This window comes from Misgurnus anguillicaudatus, chromosome 21 (assembly GCF_027580225.2).
Source record: "Misgurnus anguillicaudatus chromosome 21, ASM2758022v2, whole genome shotgun sequence".
NCBI lineage: Eukaryota > Metazoa > Chordata > Actinopteri > Cypriniformes > Cobitidae > Misgurnus > Misgurnus anguillicaudatus.
The window spans coordinates 38,602,606-38,620,772 of NC_073357.2; the positions used below are offsets into that span (position 1 = coordinate 38,602,606).

Consider the following 18,167-nt stretch of genomic DNA (forward strand, 5'->3'; position numbering starts at 1 on the left):
GGCGGTGTAACGAGAAGCTCAAGTTCACATAAGCCAATTAAAATCCAGAAAACAGCAGTTCCTCTTTTGAACAAGGTCACACTTTTGGCATAGGTGTGAGCTCGTACTGTGATGTTGCTACCTAAACATCCGTTTGTCTCAGTTTACATGCAACCGTGCAACCAAAGATTTTCAAACAAATCTCCACCCTGGCCGGAGTTTTCAGAAAGAATCGTTTTCATAGGCTAGATCTCCGTTTGCATGTAAATGAAGGGCGCAAACGAAGGGAAATGTCTCGGTTTTTCAAAATAACCATGTAAATGTAAACAGGGCCTAAATGGCCTCCAAAGAGACCATAACATTTTCATATAGTACAAACAGATAAGAAGAAAGTTTTATCTGCTTAACAGTACATCTGTACTCTTGGTTGAGCCAAGAGCAGTGGCGGCTCATGACTGCTCATCCGAGGGTCGCTAATTCAAAATAAGTGTGTCACGTGTGTGGTTCCCTTTTCCAAAATGTGTGTTCTGCGTGTCGAGAGATCCTGTGTGCATCACGTGTTTTGTCGGGATAAGTGCCTGCTGCACACGTGTCAAAACCGTTTATGATAAATTTTTACAAAATACAAGCAAGACACTCCCATAACAGTAAACTTTGATTACACATGAGATTATACGAGTATCTGGCAAACGCGAGCATCTCTTTTATCATAAACCCGTTAGACACGTCTGCAGCAGGCACTTCTTTTGGCATGACATGGGATGCACACAGGATCTCTTAAAGCGCAGAGCACACATTTTGAAAAAGGGAACCACACACATGATAGGCTACATTCATGTTGTGACAAACTTTGCATCGAGCTCCCTCGAAAAAAGAAGTCACCGGCCGCCACTGGCCAAGAGGTGACCTCCCCTATGGACTCCCCAAAATCTGATTTGTATTCACGAACATGCAAGAATAATCATTGTCTTCTCATCCTGGTCAGTGAGCTCAAGATCTTTATTAAGTTTAATGCAATAGAAAAAAGAACCATACACTTGTATGTACATTGGTTCTTTAAGGGCAGTGGTAGAGACGTTCATAATTACAGTATATTCATTCTATCAGCTTCAGTGGGGTATCAAGAGTTGATTTTGCCATTCAGCTAGTAATGACCTTCAGTATAGGGGATCTGTTCTTGAATCCCCATATAATAAACATTTTGTAGACATTTCAAATGGAATTTTAACCCCTTTATTAAAACACCAGAGGAAATACAGTGCTGTGCAAAAGCTACCACCAGCTTTGTTATTTTATTAAAGTTTTAATGATCATCCTTTTTCATTTTTTTATTTAGATACAAACAGAAAATACCAGAAATATGTGCTTGGGTTTTAATTTAGTGTGACCAAGCTTGGCAGTCATGAATTCATTAGATTAGAATAAAAAGAGCCTGCAGCTTTCTGCTATTGATCAAATGCAAGTGTAAATGCCACTTATATATAGCTGCTTATAAAAGATTTAAATGGTTTTCTGGTTGAATTCTAATAAAGAAACAAGGAAATAATTACATCAGTTGCTGTTTAGCAAAGACTTTTGCACAGTCCTGTATATCATATTTGTCAACTAGCAAACATCAATATTTTCTTTTTCAGATTTACAAAAGGGTGACGTTTAGAAAGATCAGATTGATGATTTAATTGCTTTAGGATGATCACAAAAGATGTCATAAAGCTCTGCGAATACATTTCCATTGCTTTAGTTCATTGAATTTTACTGGACAGGCATTGACTCTGATATAGACTGTGAACTAACCTACAACAGTCAACGTATCATCTTAGATAAATGGAAACTGTTATTAGATTATTTTGCAATGCAATAATAATCGTCATAATCTGTTTTAACACTCTGGATTGGCAATGAAAGCATTATGAATGAAATTGTGATTATGAGGTAGTAACATGAAGAAAAGCAAGTGTGCACTTTAAAATGATGCTAATGATCTTTTCTTGATGAATGAATATTCTCACGGCCTGACCAGGCTTAATAACAAATCACAGCACCACAACCTCTTTGGTTTAATGCTTTCAAGTACAGTCTGTAGTTGCTGAAACAGCTTATTGGTAATAAGCCCTAAACAAGTTTCTGAAACATTTTGCTTATTCTGAGCAAAACAAATCTATGAAATCAGTCTGGGAGAAAATTCCTTTTGAATTGACTTTGAATGGTCGTGTTTCATCAATTACAAACTGTAGAGTAAAAAACAAGCAAAACTTAACTGTATTGCACCATGAGCAAATAATAATTATAATAATATGAAGAGAATATATGCAGAAAGTGTTTGTGTGAAGATATAAAACCAATTTTGCATTTCTCATACAGCATTTCTTGACAGTTCGATGTGTTCCTCAAATTGATCATCTTATAAATAGTTTAAATAAATGTACAAGTTATCTCCTAGTTTTTCCAACTATATCACAATTTATAAATGATTTCAACAGTTTTGCATACAGACAGCAATACATTTAAATATTTAATTTGTAAAATTCACATGTAGTTCACCAAGTAAATACAAGAGGAACACAAACATCAAGACATTCAATGCAGGGAAGAGAAAAAATACTTTCAAGAGCATATACTCATACCGTAAACTAAACATATTTACACACATCTGTAAGGTCAACCCTTACAGTGACCTTTCTCATAGCTCAGTATAGTGCCTCAACCTACTGTATCAAGTCCATAATGCATATCCTAATCCATTGAGGAGGATCCTTTAGATTTTCACCTATTCCAAAACCTCAAGAAGATCCCGATAAGAGGATATTAAAGACTGAATTCATCTCGATATGAATGTAAACAGCTGTTATGGTCAGCAAACAACTTCAGTCTTCCATTATTTTGCATTTTATATGAAAGGTGCAGATCTATGAAATGTTAACTCATTCAAGAGCGCAGTGCTTTTAGGGACAGATAAACTGGAAGATATTTCATGTCTTTCAGCTGTGATATTTACTTAATCACAACTGTACGGTTTTATATTTTTCTCTACATGATCATTTTAGAGATCATAATCCTCCTACACAACTCTGTGTCAGAAAATATTAATACTTACTAGACTGATACCATTTGTGCTATAGTGGAGAGATCAAGAAATAAATAAATAATCAAATCTATAGTCTCTTTTACGTATTTAATCTTTACTGCACTTTCCTGGGATTGGCTCTCTAAGCTATGTAATACTGATCCGGAGATCTTTACATTACAGCAAGTTCCAACGGTCCAAAAATACTTAAAACAACATTGTTTCATGATCTCAGCTTCAACTCCATGATCTCATTCTTGTAAACGCTGATTTCTTAATACATAATAGTTTGGGATTTGTGCAGCACATTTTTTAGCATTATTAGATTATAAAGCCACACGATGTGCTGCACAGTACCTTCCAAATGTCAAACTATAAGAACCAGAACAGCCTCCACATCCATTTTATGAGACTGCTGGCATCTGCTCTCAGCTCATCTGGTACCAATGTTCTTATACTGGCACATGAGGAGGTTTTTGAATGTCTTTTTGAAGGTGGCATTACAAAGTGCATAGCAAGCAGGGTTGATGGTACTATTGACATAACAGAGCCAATAGCCAATGGCCCAGACCGTGTCTGGAACACAAGACTGGCAGAATGTGCTGATTAAGACCATCACATTGTACGGCGTCCACGTTATAATAAAGGCCAGCAAAATGGCAAAGATCGTCTTTGTCACTTTCTTCTCTCGCGCCGCCATCTGCCTTTTCCTCTTCACCTGGCTGCGGGCGATGCTAGCGAACTTCCGCGCTACCGTACGGGGACGGCTCACGGGGATGGACCGTCTCTCGCCAGAACTGTTCGGTGGGACGATCTCGATGGCTGTGATGCACTCGTCTCCTGCCTGCTTGGTGACGATCTTGATCTTGGACCATCTTGATTGAGGGTTGACTTTAGGCACAGGTGCCGGCGCAGGTGTCAGACCGGCCTCTGATATGGCCTCGCTGTTAGCCCTCTCTTTGGGCTCTTTAGGTGCTATGCTGGCAGTGCTGGAGTCATTGGAGCTCTCTTTCTCCTCGGGCTGCACGCAGGAGTCGGCCTTTGTAGATATCACAGACTCGTCTAGTTTTCCGTTCTTCATGGTGTCTACGGTTGAGCAGGTATCCAAACTGGGCTTGGGAGGAGACTGGTTGTTGTTGTTCTGCTTTAAGATGTGACTCTTGAGCAGACCGCTCGACTTTTGCGCTTTCTTCTCCTTTTTGGCTTCGGGCTTCTGCTTGGACACACGGCTGCGGCTGGCCAAAGAGATGTGCACGTACAGCACCGTCATGATGACCACCGGCAGGTAGAAAGCAGCGATAGCTGTGCCGAATGTGACGGCGGGGTTGGAAAGGAACTGGATGTAGCATTCGCCTGGTTCCACAGTCCGTTCTCCGACAATGAACTGCCAGAACAGGATAGCAGGAGCCCATAGGATAAACGACAGGATCCAGGCGGAAGCGATCATAAGCCCTGCCATCTTGGTGGTTCGGCGTGTGGGATAACTTAGGGGTTTGGTCACACAGAAGTAACGGTCGAAGCTGATGATTAGCAGGTTCATTACAGAGGCGTTGCTGACCACGTAATCCAACGCTAGCCATAGGTCGCACACTACCGGGCCGAGCGGCCAATAACCTCTGATGATGTAGACGGTGTAAAGGTTCATGGAAAAAGCGCCAATAATGAGATCCGCACATGCCAGGCTGAACAGGAAGTAGTTGTTGACGGTCTGCAGGTGCCGATTGACCTTAATTGAGAGCATGACAAGGATGTTGCCCACAACGGTGACAAAACTGAGGGATCCTGTAACCAGTGCAATGAATACCATCTCCAACGTCTTATACGAGCTATTGGCATCTGTCTCAGCCGCTGGACATGAGCCATTAGCACTGCTGCTGTCACAACTGAGGTTGCCATCACTGGACACGTTGCTCAATGAGCCTGAAACACAACACAGAGATAATTACACATTAATAAAATAATAAAGATAGATAGAATGACCGAATTAATGGAAAACAGTATGCCGTTATTTATGACGAATACTGCTTGAACAAACTTATTTTTGTCATTAAACATAAATAGCCTTACATTTAAAATGTAAATGTAGATTCATGGTGTTTATATTAAAATGAGGTGGACCACGTCTCCAAAAGCATTTGATGCTGAGATATAACAGAGTGTGAGACTGCGTCAGGTGAGGATTAATAAAGTCTTCACAATTATTAACATGCTCATGTTTTATTCAGATTAGACACACGCTTAACTCATGGGTAAGACATTAGCCAATTTACAAAAGTCAAAGCAACCCTGTCATTAATGTCAGCTGACACTTCAGGCTCTTAATGATCGAAGTTGCTCATGAATAATAAAGACACCATTATTAGACATGGACCTTAGGAACCCAGAGATTTATCATGTAAAACCTCACAACAAATCTCAAACAACCTGTCATACTGGAACTTTGTACATGTGTATACCCGCAGGTTGCCGTAACGTATACAAACCCTGCCCTAATGTAACATACCATATGTTGCCATAATGTAATACCTTACGTTGTCCTAACGTAATACATTGCCGTAACGTACCATACCATACGTTGCCCTGACTTAACATACCAAACGTTAATAAGAGAGCAGAAACTGTGCTTAGTTTGGAGACAAAGAGTGCGCTCATGCGCGACTCTGTGCTCGTTCTCTATACCGCAATCAACAACATAATTCATTCATCACAATAAATTATCCAAAAAGCCTTTGGCGGGACAAAAATTTGATTTGGTGGCCACTAAAAAATGTCATGCAAGATAAAATCTGCATAAATAATACTTAAACATTTGTTGTTGGCCCGAGGGCCCGATGTTGTTAAATGCGGAAACGCTCTACTGGGTGCTAATATTAGCTGTGTCTCGTTTCAGTAATTTCGTTTAATTCTAGGTTGAGGACCCTCCATATACTGCATGATTCAGAGGATGCAACCTCTAGTCTAGAAGACACAAAGAATGCAGCCTTCTGAAAGGAGACAAAGCTATTGACAGTTTATGGTTAAATTACGCACACATAATAACAGCGAAGAAGGCTACTGGCACGGGACTGGCAATGACCTTTGTTCTATTGAATGACCTACCAAGGTGTTTAATAGTGTTTTTTTTCTCAAGCAAGTTCAGTAATAGACCAAACACAATTAGAGGGCGATCACACCAAACGCGTTTATGGCATTTGCACGCGCCTTTTTTGAATTTCGTTTATGCACGCCGAACACCGTGCGTTTTTTGCCGCCTGCCACGCCACGTGTTTTTAAAAGAGCACTCAGAGCGGAGAAGCATCTGACGTCAAAAAAACAGAGTGGCACGCCTTACGTTTCCAAGCATTTAAAATATGTTTGTTGTGATTGGCCCTTTACATTCCTGACAGTGTGCACTAGCAGTGACTGTAGGGCTGCGTTTAGCACAGACAAAAGAAATGTACCTGACCAGAAATTACCCAAATCACTTTTTACGAACCAGTTTTTACCCAACTGGACCCGGATGTAAACGGCACCGACGTGTGTGCAGTCTGCAGCCCAGCACGCACCAGTCAGACAGAAAGAAACCTCGGTGGGCTCGCAACCAATGTGGCCCGCTGCTCCGTTAATTATACTTTGTTATCTGACGACGACACTGCTAAACTGTACATTGATTGACAGGTCTGTATCAATGAAAATTAACCTACCGCCAGTCACATGATGTCACAAGCGCTCATGGCAAACAGGGGGTTGGGTGGGTTGACACACACATGCTAGTTTGGGTCATCTCGTGTCCATTTTAAATTACCAGAGACCCGATGCTGCTATTATTATACCCAACCCGTGTCGGAGTCACACATGAAACTTTTATACCCAAACCTGCTCGGGTCGGAACTCAGGTTTTTGGTTTTAAGTGGATCCGTAAAGACCTCTACCCCCCTGGCAGCTCAGGGCAGGGCCGATAGAAAAATTGCCCTTTTCAAATTCTTGAATATTTCATTCTTGAATATTTATGACACAGATTGGCTGGGTGATTCTCACGAAACCATTGAAACACCACGGCACAAATGATTTTAGCTTTAAAATGTGTAATATAGTAACATTAAAAAGCATCAGAATTAACACAATACTGTGTTCTACCTTGCACAATGTGTGATTTCAACATAAGAATTTATAATTGTAAATTTTATCTCATTTTCTGCTGAAATTCTCATTACCGCACTGTGTCCGGCTGTGTTTGAACATGCGTTATGTTGTAATTTAATCAAATTAACACAAAAATATTAAGAAAAAAAATAAATGGATGTTTTGCTAGAGTACTTTAGATGACAGAAAAAATATTTACTGAATATTCATGTATAATAATAATGAAAAAAAAATTAGGAAAATGATGTGTCCATGCCTGATGTTCTCATCCTCCGCAACACTTTTTGAGAACATTTTAAGCACACATACAGAATTTTAATAAAGTTTGATTTTGAGTGACCAAGCACATGGACCAGTTACTTCAAGATGGCTACCAGGTAAGATCATTTTTTTACAGTTAATTTGAAATATTGTCTTGTCAGAATGCTTACACGACATTTTGATTATCATTACCGCAACAGATGCTTATTAAATGTTAATTTAATTAATAGAAGCATAATACTTTGATTTTAAATGCATGTGCAGAATCTCCAAATTATGTTCTTTCAGGTTTCTCATGTCATTTTGAAAATATGTCAGTGTTGATGTTTTCTGACTGTTGCGGTAATGAGATTTTTTAGGACTAATTTTTAAAATTATGTTACAAAAAGTGTTAAATGATAAGTAAAAGTTTTTAAATTAATGTTCCCATTTACTCCAGACTTTGTTTTTCAATGTCTGGTGGGAAATAAAGTAAATTTAAGCAATTTTTACATTTTCATGCTTGACATTTTTAAAACCAAGTTTTCGTGAGAATCACCCGGCTATATTTTATGTTAATCTCACAGACTCGCAATAAGTTTAAGACAGGCAAGACAAGCGGCACATGTAAGGAAAACATATTTGGCACAGATGATTGTTATATAGATAACAATTTATATATTTATTTATATATTTATTTACTTATTTTTATGATTGTTTTCATTTTGTGTGTTTGTGTGGCCCATTTGTAAACGTTTTATCATGACGCACCCATATGCTAAATCTGGCAAGAGACAGCATGATGTGCACCGCTTTATCTAAAAAAGTAATAAAATGATATCAGAAATCATTCAAATTATTTTGAGAGCATAAATCTACAAAGTTATTTCAGGTCATGCATCATCAAAAACCTTCAGCTACACATACAGGAGACTGCTGCTGTCATAGAGCATGTTTGAAGGGATGCCTTAAAACATTAGAGTAGTACATCAGAGTTACAAATATCTTTAAGCATTTTAAAGAGATACTTTAAATCACCTATTTTAGTGAGAGGGTAAGGTAAAAGTATCCTTTTAAGGTTGCCATCTATTGGATACCACAAGAAATGACAAGCTATTAAGAATAAATATGGGGTTGCTTGTGAATATAATGATCACTGCCTCCTCTGATGATTCTAAACACGTGGACATTAATGAAACTTGAATGCTTTAAACCGCTATGCATCATTAAAGATATAAAAACTCTTTTAAAAGTCTTTTATACTATTCAATCTGATATCAGGTTCCCACCAGAGGATGGCCTCCTATCTAGCCCTTTGCCTTATCTATAGTCTGCTCTAAAACCACCTGACTGATTATCAGCAGGCATCAAAGCTTTTCCACACTCCGGACGGCCAGACGCCGCACATCCTATTCTTTTTGAAAGCTTTTTGACGAACAGACACCATCTCTCCTCCCCTCTCAGCCAAACAGGGATTGCACGTCTTAAGGGGTGTGGCTCCTGCTACCCATCAGTACTTTAGAGATGAAAGTGTCAGCTGAGTTTTGGTCTTTTTTTGTAATTTCCCCTCAGGTGCAGGTGACGCAGTGTGAGGAGATGATTCTTTAGCCCTTATCAAATATAAATCAGCAATTACTCAACTTTGGATTCGAGCGGAGAAGAAAGATAAGTGGCGAACCTCATTAAATATAAATCAAGAATAATCATCTGATATTCGCCTGTGATGAGACTAACAGCAGCTGTGTTTTTAGCTTTCTCATATAATTTGACTCCTTACTTAAACATTAACTTTAAGTGGCACGTCCAAAGAAGTTTACGTCTACGTCTGGCATATGCTGGTCAAAAAAATGGTCCTAAGCTGTCAGTGGGGCAGTACCATATAAAAAGATCCTAATACTGTACCATTTAGCAGTGGCGGCCGGTGACTTCTTTTTTCGAGGGCGCTCGATGCGAAGTTCGTCACAACATGTGTGTAACCCGTTATGTGTGTGGTTCCTTTTTTCAAAATATGTGTTCTGTGCATCGAGAGATCATGTGTTCATCACGTGTCTTTTCAAAATAAGTGCCTGCTGCAGATTCGTCTAAAGGGTTTATGATGAAAGAGACGCTTGCGTTTGCCAGATACTCGCATAATCTCATGCGTAAATGAAAAGGGAGTGTCTTGCATGTATTTTGTAACTGTGAGCATCTCTTAAATCATAAACAGTATTGACGCATGTGCACTTATTTTGACACGTGATGCACATGGTTCACACGACACAACAAACACATATTTTGAAAACGCAAGCAACCCACCAACACTTATTTTGAATTAGCACCCCTCGGATGAGCAGTCACGAGCCGCCACTGCCATTTAGGTATAGATATACATTTTATAAAAAAATGTACATTTGAGGTACTAATATGCACTCTTTGGTAGCAATATTTACTGTACCTCTAAGATAGTATTAACTTTAGGCGCAAGGGTGTATTTTTAAAAGGGTACCGCCGTGCCCGTGAACAGCTAGGGACAATTTTTTGACCATTTCATCTGACAGTGTATCATCTCTCCTGCTGTAATTGTCCAAACAATATTTGTTTCTTAGACAACATAAGACAAAGAAAACAAAAAGAGCAGAAACCCATCTAATAATGAAATCTAGCACACACAGTAGACCACCTTAACAGTTTCAGCTTCGACTAGAAGCCTGACTGCTCTGCATGCCTATAGCTTCATCTGATCTAACAACCCAAGTAGATTATTTCATTCATAATCTCTCAGTTGGAATCAGAATTCATAGGCATGATAATAATGACAACACAGAGGCTCACATTCATAAATGAGATCTGTTTACACAAACAGTCTGAGTCATTCCCAAAGTGACTGTATAATGAGATTGAGAGAGACAGGCAATAATACATCAAGTCACTCTTTCTGAGTTTCACGGCGTTCTCTACATGAGAATAAGAATGGGTATAGTCTGCTTACTGCATTCAATTTGTCTGTATAGTGTTTATTGTTCCTCCGTGTTCCCCCTAAAACCACTGGCCCTCATTGTTACATTGAAAAGAAAGAGCCTTTGTTGTCTGCCTGTTTGTTTGTTTCGTTTAAGGGTTTTCCCTTCTTCAGAAGCCTCTTACTGAAGGTTAATATTCAGAGATTCAAAGCTCTTTGAGGATGGAGTGACATTTGTGTACTGCGGGGGGCTGAGCTTTGAACCAGCACAATACCTGCTCCGACTCTCATGTCAGAAGATAAAAACAGTCTGGAACATTTATGATCTGCTGACAAAAATCTCGGCGAAGCTTGCGCTAAACATTGTTCTGGAACTTTGAGGCTTTGCTGAAATTCAATTAAAGTCGCCCCACCAACACACCTCCTCTCCTCCAGGCCATGGTTAATTTATCTGGGCTGTTTGTCACTGTTCGCATCCGATGGGCGGAACTGAATATCCGTAACAGAGACAGACATTCCATCTCAAATTAACGGATTATTCCCGTATCTCACTATATTATAAATATCTTTCATTGACACACCTGTGGACACCTCTGAAATCAGACACTGTAAATGCACTTGCAGTCCGAGAATAAAATATCAGGACAAATTGATCTATGCAAGTTTAATACACATTGGACCTTTACGAAGTTTATTTCTGCTCTGTTCCTCGAAAGGGTCAACAGCAAATGTAATGCAACTTAAATTAATGCAACTTAATGTTAAGTTTCCTGCTAAATAACCGTGAACTAAATCTATTTTTGTGATACGCACTCATTTTAAAGTTGTCATAGCTGTGGTTGTTGAATTGGCGAGGGTGATCAGCCTGCAGCAGTGAGATATGAGGGGTCTGATCTCAGCTGGCTCTCAAGCCTGCAACAGCTCCATGCATGATCACAGCACCACGGCCAATGCTGTGCAGATGTATCATCCGCTTTATTCTGTGCCCTAAATGGGGGGATACACTGACCTGCTTAACATAGCTTGGAAAACAACACCAGGCTAACCAGCATACAGAAGGATTACAATCAATGACTCCTGACCGCAGTATTGCAAGAGCAGTAATAAGCCAATAGTGTGTAAGATCATTATAAATAATGTTCATTTTGAAGTGAACACCTTCAAGATGTAGAAAGATGTATCATATAATCATAATAATTAATCTACTTTTCCCTCCGCACCTTTTCTCGTCCCTCTCTCTTGTGCAGGACACGTTCTGCCCATAAACTCTTTATTTATGACCCTAATCTCTCTCTCTCGAGCACACACTCTCCTATTACTCCATGTGCAGATCTAAATTCAATTACCCACATGATATACTGTGATATACATAAACGCATTATATTAAATGCATAAAACACATTTTCAATTGACACAACCACCACATCAAACACGCTGTTAATCAATTATACCGTGTGGGCAAAAGTCATAAATGTACTGTAACATATTACAAATGCAACAATACATACATTTACTACAATCTCTAAAAGCTATTTACAGCAGAGTAATTGTACAAGTGAGTCACAAGCTCACATGAGAGAAGCCACCAGAAGGAGATGTGATTAATATTTAGCAGAAAGATACAGGGCAACAGGAGACATGCTCAGCAGGCCAAATCACATCTAGTCTAACATGACAACATGGACTAAAGCCCAATTTATTCACAGTACACCAGGACCGTAGCAGTTATCGAGAGAGAAAGAGAGAGAAGAAGCGAAAAAGAGAGAACAAAATAAACAGAACATTCTCCTATATGTGCTGTATTGTAATCTTTGTGTCAGCACCTTTAAAAAGCTTGTCATTGCCTATTGGAAGCCTTTACTTTTTGCAATCCTTCCAGTGAATTGTTTGGCTGCATGTGAGAGGTGATGACATGTTGTCAAAAAAATAAAAATAAAAACAGTAAAGTGAGTTTTCAGAGTCTCCTAAGATACCAACAAACCGAGACTTGTATAATCTGTCGTTCTTTCCATTATGTGTCTCCTGTGCTAAGCACTGGGATGCAAAAAACAGCTGTTGCTTAAACACATCTTTGCTTTACACACACACACACGTTCATAAAAGCTAAAAGCTTATCTACCCTTCCATTCAATTTAATGACAGAACAAGACGGGAGACCACTCAGCTTCAGAGGATTTGACTATGGATGCCGTCACACACACGCTTGTCTGCACAAACAAACACACACGTAGACACACACATGGATGCTGCTCATTTAGCGAGTCTATAGGGAGTAAAACAAGAAACCCTCCAGTTACCAGCTGGCAGCTCGAAACATAAAGCCATCTGCTACCAAATATACTTTCCCCCACAAGTATAACTCTAAACAAGAAAAATTACACATAAATATCTATTAATTAACATAAACATCTGTGCATGATGTATATACATCAATATCAATGTAATAAAAGTGAAAGGTTCTATTTATAAGTTGTCATTAGCTGTAATGTTATATATATATATTTTGGAGGGTGGGGGCAGTCACTGCTTTGACAAACAAAAGTTAAAGTTTGTTAACAAGTCAAAAAGGACACATGCACACAGATAACACACAGTGCCCGGACGGACGGGCATCAGAGTGGGAGTGTGTGGGATGTTGTGCTCTGTTCATCACTCTGACTCCTCTTTTGATTCTACTACTGTATGTGCTTGTTATCCGATCCCCCATACTGGCCACTGGCAAACTAATGACTCGAGTCACCTTACACACAAACAAACCTGAGAAATATCACCCAATAATGATGGCTTATGCAATTACTTTTTTCTGAATACAGCACCAAAATCATACTCGGCTCCCTGCTCGGTCACATTTTTGCATTGATTTGTCTGATCAATCAGATCTGCATGCAAACATACTGATTAAGGATTTAGTATTATACTAAGAATCATACTAGTTCAGCCCAGTGAGAATGTGTGATCATGTTTCCTCAATAAAAAGACGTTAATCCCATGTTTTAAACCCAAGACAAGCGTTTTAGATGTCTCTGATTGGCAGGGACTCTGAGATATGGTAATGTGGGTGATGGTTCCCTGGTAACATGCTGTCGAAAGCAGCATGAAAAGAACATTTGAAATTATTTACACAACACACACAAATATTAACATTATTCTTTCCAGCATGAGAAAACTAAATGAGTCGGTGACCATCTCCAGCATACAGTCCTGCTGTTGTAAGTGGCATCGGGTGTCAGGTGAAGCTTGCAGCCTTAGTTGTCTTTGGTGCTAAAGACATACAGTATCTCTATTGATACTGCAGCTTGTGCATCAGTTTCCCATGAGAAATTAGTGCACACTGCTCTGCCAGGAAGGCTAATACCAAATCAAATGTGATATTAAAAACAATTTAATTACACTCAGTCAACACTGACTTCCTGGCTGGGTCTTGTATAAGCCAAATTCCCTAACCCTCACCATCAAACCTGTGCCAATAAAAGTTTGATGATATCAAAACAAAGGTTATTCTTTCAGAACATACAATTAAAGTTTTAACTCAACTTTTGTTGAACACAACAATTTTTTATGATTTTCTCAAGCATCTATGATGTGAATAATTACAGCAGAGGGCGATGTTCCGGAATCAGAATTTTTAATGGCCGAGAGGCTTTACAACATGATATAATGCTGCAGACTATCAGATCAGACTGCAATATTTATCACAGTCAATTTTTACTGACAAAGAAAGGGTGCTGATATGACAGTCTAGTCTGATGAAATATTTAGTCAAAGGTGTCACAGGTGTTACTGATGAGCAGAGATAGAATGCCTGGGGCTCGGTTTAGAGCCAAAAACAAATTCTGCTACATCAGCGGTTATTGCATCACTTATTCTCATCACTTGAGAAGCCACAGAGAACTGTCTGTGTCTACAGGCATTTCACTTTTGCCCCAAAATGTTTGTGCGTGTATACGGGTGAAACAGCAGCTTAGCGACACACTTTCCTCTGTGAAACTGGGTTAAAACCCAGCCAGAAACAAAGACAGCAAGAGTGAGGAAGAGGAAGATTGAGTGAGATAGAGAGGGCGAGACATCACGCTTTCCCTCTAGGGGATTCTTCCAGTACTTTATCAATTCACACAGTCACAAATCATGGTCAGAGAATCAGAGAGAGATGTGATTGAGACGGACGGAGAAACTAAACTGAGAGATTTTTATTTTTACTGTATATGACAGCCAGACTTGTAGTTGCTGTTTCTCTGTTCAGCTCTAGAAAATATCTGTGTTTATATTTAATAATAGTTTGAAAAGAGCCTGTGGGCAATGTACTGTATATGGGGTGAAATGTTCGTTTCCTCTGTGTACTTGGTATAATCTCAAAAGGCAAAATTTTAGAGGAAGAAGTTGATCCAGCGCAGACTATTAAGATGAAATATACATGTGCATTGTGTCTATGAGCGGGACTCCTTGTTCATTAAGAGAGAAGACGCTTGACACCCTGCATGTCACTGAGTAAAGGGTCTCATGCCTATATTTAAAGACTTTTCTTCCAATGAATTTCGTTCACTGTTTCTTATGTATTAAGCTTGTCACCAGAAAATTCTAATTTCTGTATATGAAGCAAAGTGCTTATCACTTTAGGCTGTGATATTGCCCTGTATTTTTCACATCATAACACTCAGTTATGGAAAGAGGCAACAGGCACTTGAGATTCAGGTCCTGATAGATCAGTTAATAAAGCAGTGACAGAATAAAATGAAAATAGTAAATCCCCCACACAAAAAACGTCAGTACATCTCAATCTGAAATGTTTGCCTAAAACCTTAACATTAATCTATAAGTAAAAACCTCAAGCTAATCTCACAAAGTAAATGTCAACCAATACTTCTAAAATCGACCATCAGGAAAATGCTTCAGGATAAACAAAACAACACCACAAAACCAAATTAAACCCTTCAGTCACACGTACAGATGCATATATATGTGCATTGAACACTTATGCAAACTGATTATGCATTTTTCCACTAAATTGTATGAGTTTCCAAAGCTTCTATCTTTTCTTCAAATGCCCTCTTTTGTCGTACCGTATGATTTTATAAAGAACCTTCAACACCACAAAATCTTTCTGTTGCACAAAAGGTTATTTTCAGTGTAAAAATGTTCTACAGGCTAATTTAAGGTAGAGAGCAAGTTATTTTGAGAAAGATTTGATTTTAAAGGTTTCTTCTATTGCTTTGCTGAGAATAACCTATAACTTATTTACTAACTTATTCTTTAACTTATCATTATAATCACACAGGTTCGTTTTGGAGCAATTAAATAGCTGTTTCATGTAATATATAACATTTATCTACATATCAATTAATAAAAACTACATTTTACATTAATCTTCACATGTCTGTAATAAGGTCAACTCTGTCCATTGATTCAAATGAAAAAAAAAAATTAATCCACATAACAGGCATTTTAATAAAGTATATTGTATCAAACTCAACAGTAATACGTTTTATTCTACATGTGTTTTTAATAAAACAAGCATTTTAAAGTTCATTGTTAACAAAATGAATCGTGTTTCCCTTTGTATTTACTGTAATGCCTACTCCCCCTGCTTTTATGTCTTATTCTGACCTTCCAGTAGAAGGTACAAATGGATTTACAAAATAATTAGCATAATTTATGTATATATATATTCCTGTAGCTCAAATGGGTAGACCTTGCTCTATACTATAGCAGCCCAAAGATTGTTGGTAGGGAACACAGTCGCTTTGAATAAAACCGTCTGCCAAATATATAATGTAAATATAAATGCATTAACTGAAACATTTATAATGTCCTAATGGCCGAAAAAACTAGGCTACAGACAACGGAGATTTCTGGTGAAGTAAAAACATTAGCCCAGAGTTTGCTGTGTCGTTTGATAAGCCGTTTCGAGGTACCCAGCAGTGAGTACTCGCATTGAATAGCATTTCTCTGTTGTGATTTCCAACAAGTCTTCTGTGTTATATTAAAATGCCTTTACATGAGCCGGGGCATTCAACTTACCGTTAAAGTACCAGGGCGCGAGTCCCTCTGCTCCAGTGCTGTTAGTTACATTCATGTTGCATGATTTAAATAATACTCAGCCAGCCAGAAGAACAAAATGAGAAAGAATCCTCCCTCTATCTCTCCTTCAAGTTTTTCTTTTCCTTAAGATCATTTAAAGGTCCTCATGTTGCGACTTTGTTTTTCACATCATGCGCTTCTGATACACGCGGCTGTCGCTTATGAAGACACTCAACATCGCGACTGGCTGCTCACCTAACGCACCTCGAGCGGAAGCGCAAACGTTTCTCTCTTCTCGAGTCGCTTTACAATCCGCCAGATGCGCGAGACGCTCTGATCTCTTTCCAGGAGTTTAGCGCGCGTCTGAGGCAGCGGACTTTACTGATGTCATCCATCTTCAGCCAATCAGCTGAGAGTCCGCAGGTCCGACTGACTCAACATACAGCTCCGGCTGCTCTCAGAGTTAAGAGCGCATCATTCCGTTTTCAGTGTCTGAAAAATTATTCCAGTTGAATAAAAACACCGTGGTCTTTCAGAGACACATTATTATGGGATATGAATTATGTTTGGGTGTATCTGTTAATGTGAAGCGTGGCTTTTAACAGCACTCCGCTGGGAAAATGGTATCAATTCAGCACCACAGCTCGTGGACAGCGCTCAACCAACCTCATTCAGACCGCGACACAAGTTTGACTTTAAAACAACTTGCATCTTAGCATCTTTTGTTTAAACAAATCACTTCAAAATTTAAAAAAAATCTTAAGCATTTTTTAATAAATTGCCATACTGGTTCCATACTCTACTTTGAAGAATCTTGTTTCAATTAATTCAAATCGTTTAGCCTACATCTATGCATTCCAAAACGATTTACAGTAGGCTACTTATACATTTTATCAGTGATCCTTGGGAATCCAACCTATGACCTTTGCTTACACTTCCCCTTAAAGTCTAGGGTCACTGGTCACTTGACAGTGTATACGTTAAGGTTTTCCTAACGTTGTAACCATCTGAGAGACCACAAATGTGGCACTGAATCACAGCGATAAATGACACGACAGAGTTTATACCACGCGCGCTCGGACCTGCCAGAGGCTGCACACGCACAGTGCCATCAGCGATACTCTGTAGGTGTAGGCTTATGTGAAGGCATAACACAGAAAAGAAATAAATATAAGAGCGAGTGTGATCGGATTTCGGCCTATTGGAAAGGTTTGCGCCCTGCTGACTCAAGATTAATCTCGCACTCTGGCAGCTGTCTCAAGGCAGAAAAAATGAGATTGATGGCAGCCAAAACAGAGAGCTCGCGCACTTAAAATCATTTCAATTGCAGCGCAGAGGAGAGCAGAAAGCTGACAGCAACTGACAACCCGTAACGAAATAATCTGAATGAGACGCAGGCGGAACCCTCTTTCAGTCTGCATGCGCGCGGCCGCAGCCGATGAGCAGCGCTTTTAATTGAAGTACACAAGCGTGAAATATGGAATAAAGAATGCGCATACCGTAACTAAGTTTACAAATATGCAGGCAATCAAGATGCCGTGTCTTATCTATTTTGGTTTTCCCAAATCACAATTTGTCTTTTGCATGTTCCGGTTATGCAGTAAGACATCTAAATGTCCTCCAGTTTTGAAAACTTTATATTAAATAGTTGTTTTCAAATGAACGTTGCATGAAATGAATCAAAACAAAAATAGTTATTTATTTATTTTGTTTGTTGTTTTGAGAAAGCAGACATTTGAAAGTGTTAATAGATGTCCAACCATTTTAACACATGGTTTAATTACAACAAAAAAGATTTTGGATTTAGGAAGC

General features: G+C 39.0%; 1 protein-coding gene across 2 annotated transcripts; it reads right to left on the reverse strand.

Annotated features, from left to right (window-relative positions):
• Nucleotides 1-959: 959 nt before the first annotated feature.
• On the reverse strand, nucleotides 960-17,027 carry chrm4a (cholinergic receptor, muscarinic 4a). 2 transcript variants are annotated; one of them, XM_055206698.2, is made up of 2 exons: nucleotides 16,356-17,027; nucleotides 960-4,963 (listed from the first exon to the last, which is right to left on the reverse strand). In XM_055206698.2, exons 1-2 carry the CDS (start codon nucleotides 16,408-16,410, stop codon nucleotides 3,477-3,479), a joined length of 1,542 nt encoding a protein of 513 aa, XP_055062673.2. In that variant the 5' UTR covers nucleotides 16,411-17,027; the 3' UTR covers nucleotides 960-3,476. The 2 variants fall into 2 exon arrangements, with proteins under 2 accessions (XP_055062673.2, XP_055062680.2); XM_055206705.2 differs by lacking the exon at nucleotides 16,356-17,027 and adding an exon at nucleotides 9,308-9,380.
• Between the last annotated feature and the right edge of the window lie 1,140 nt (nucleotides 17,028-18,167).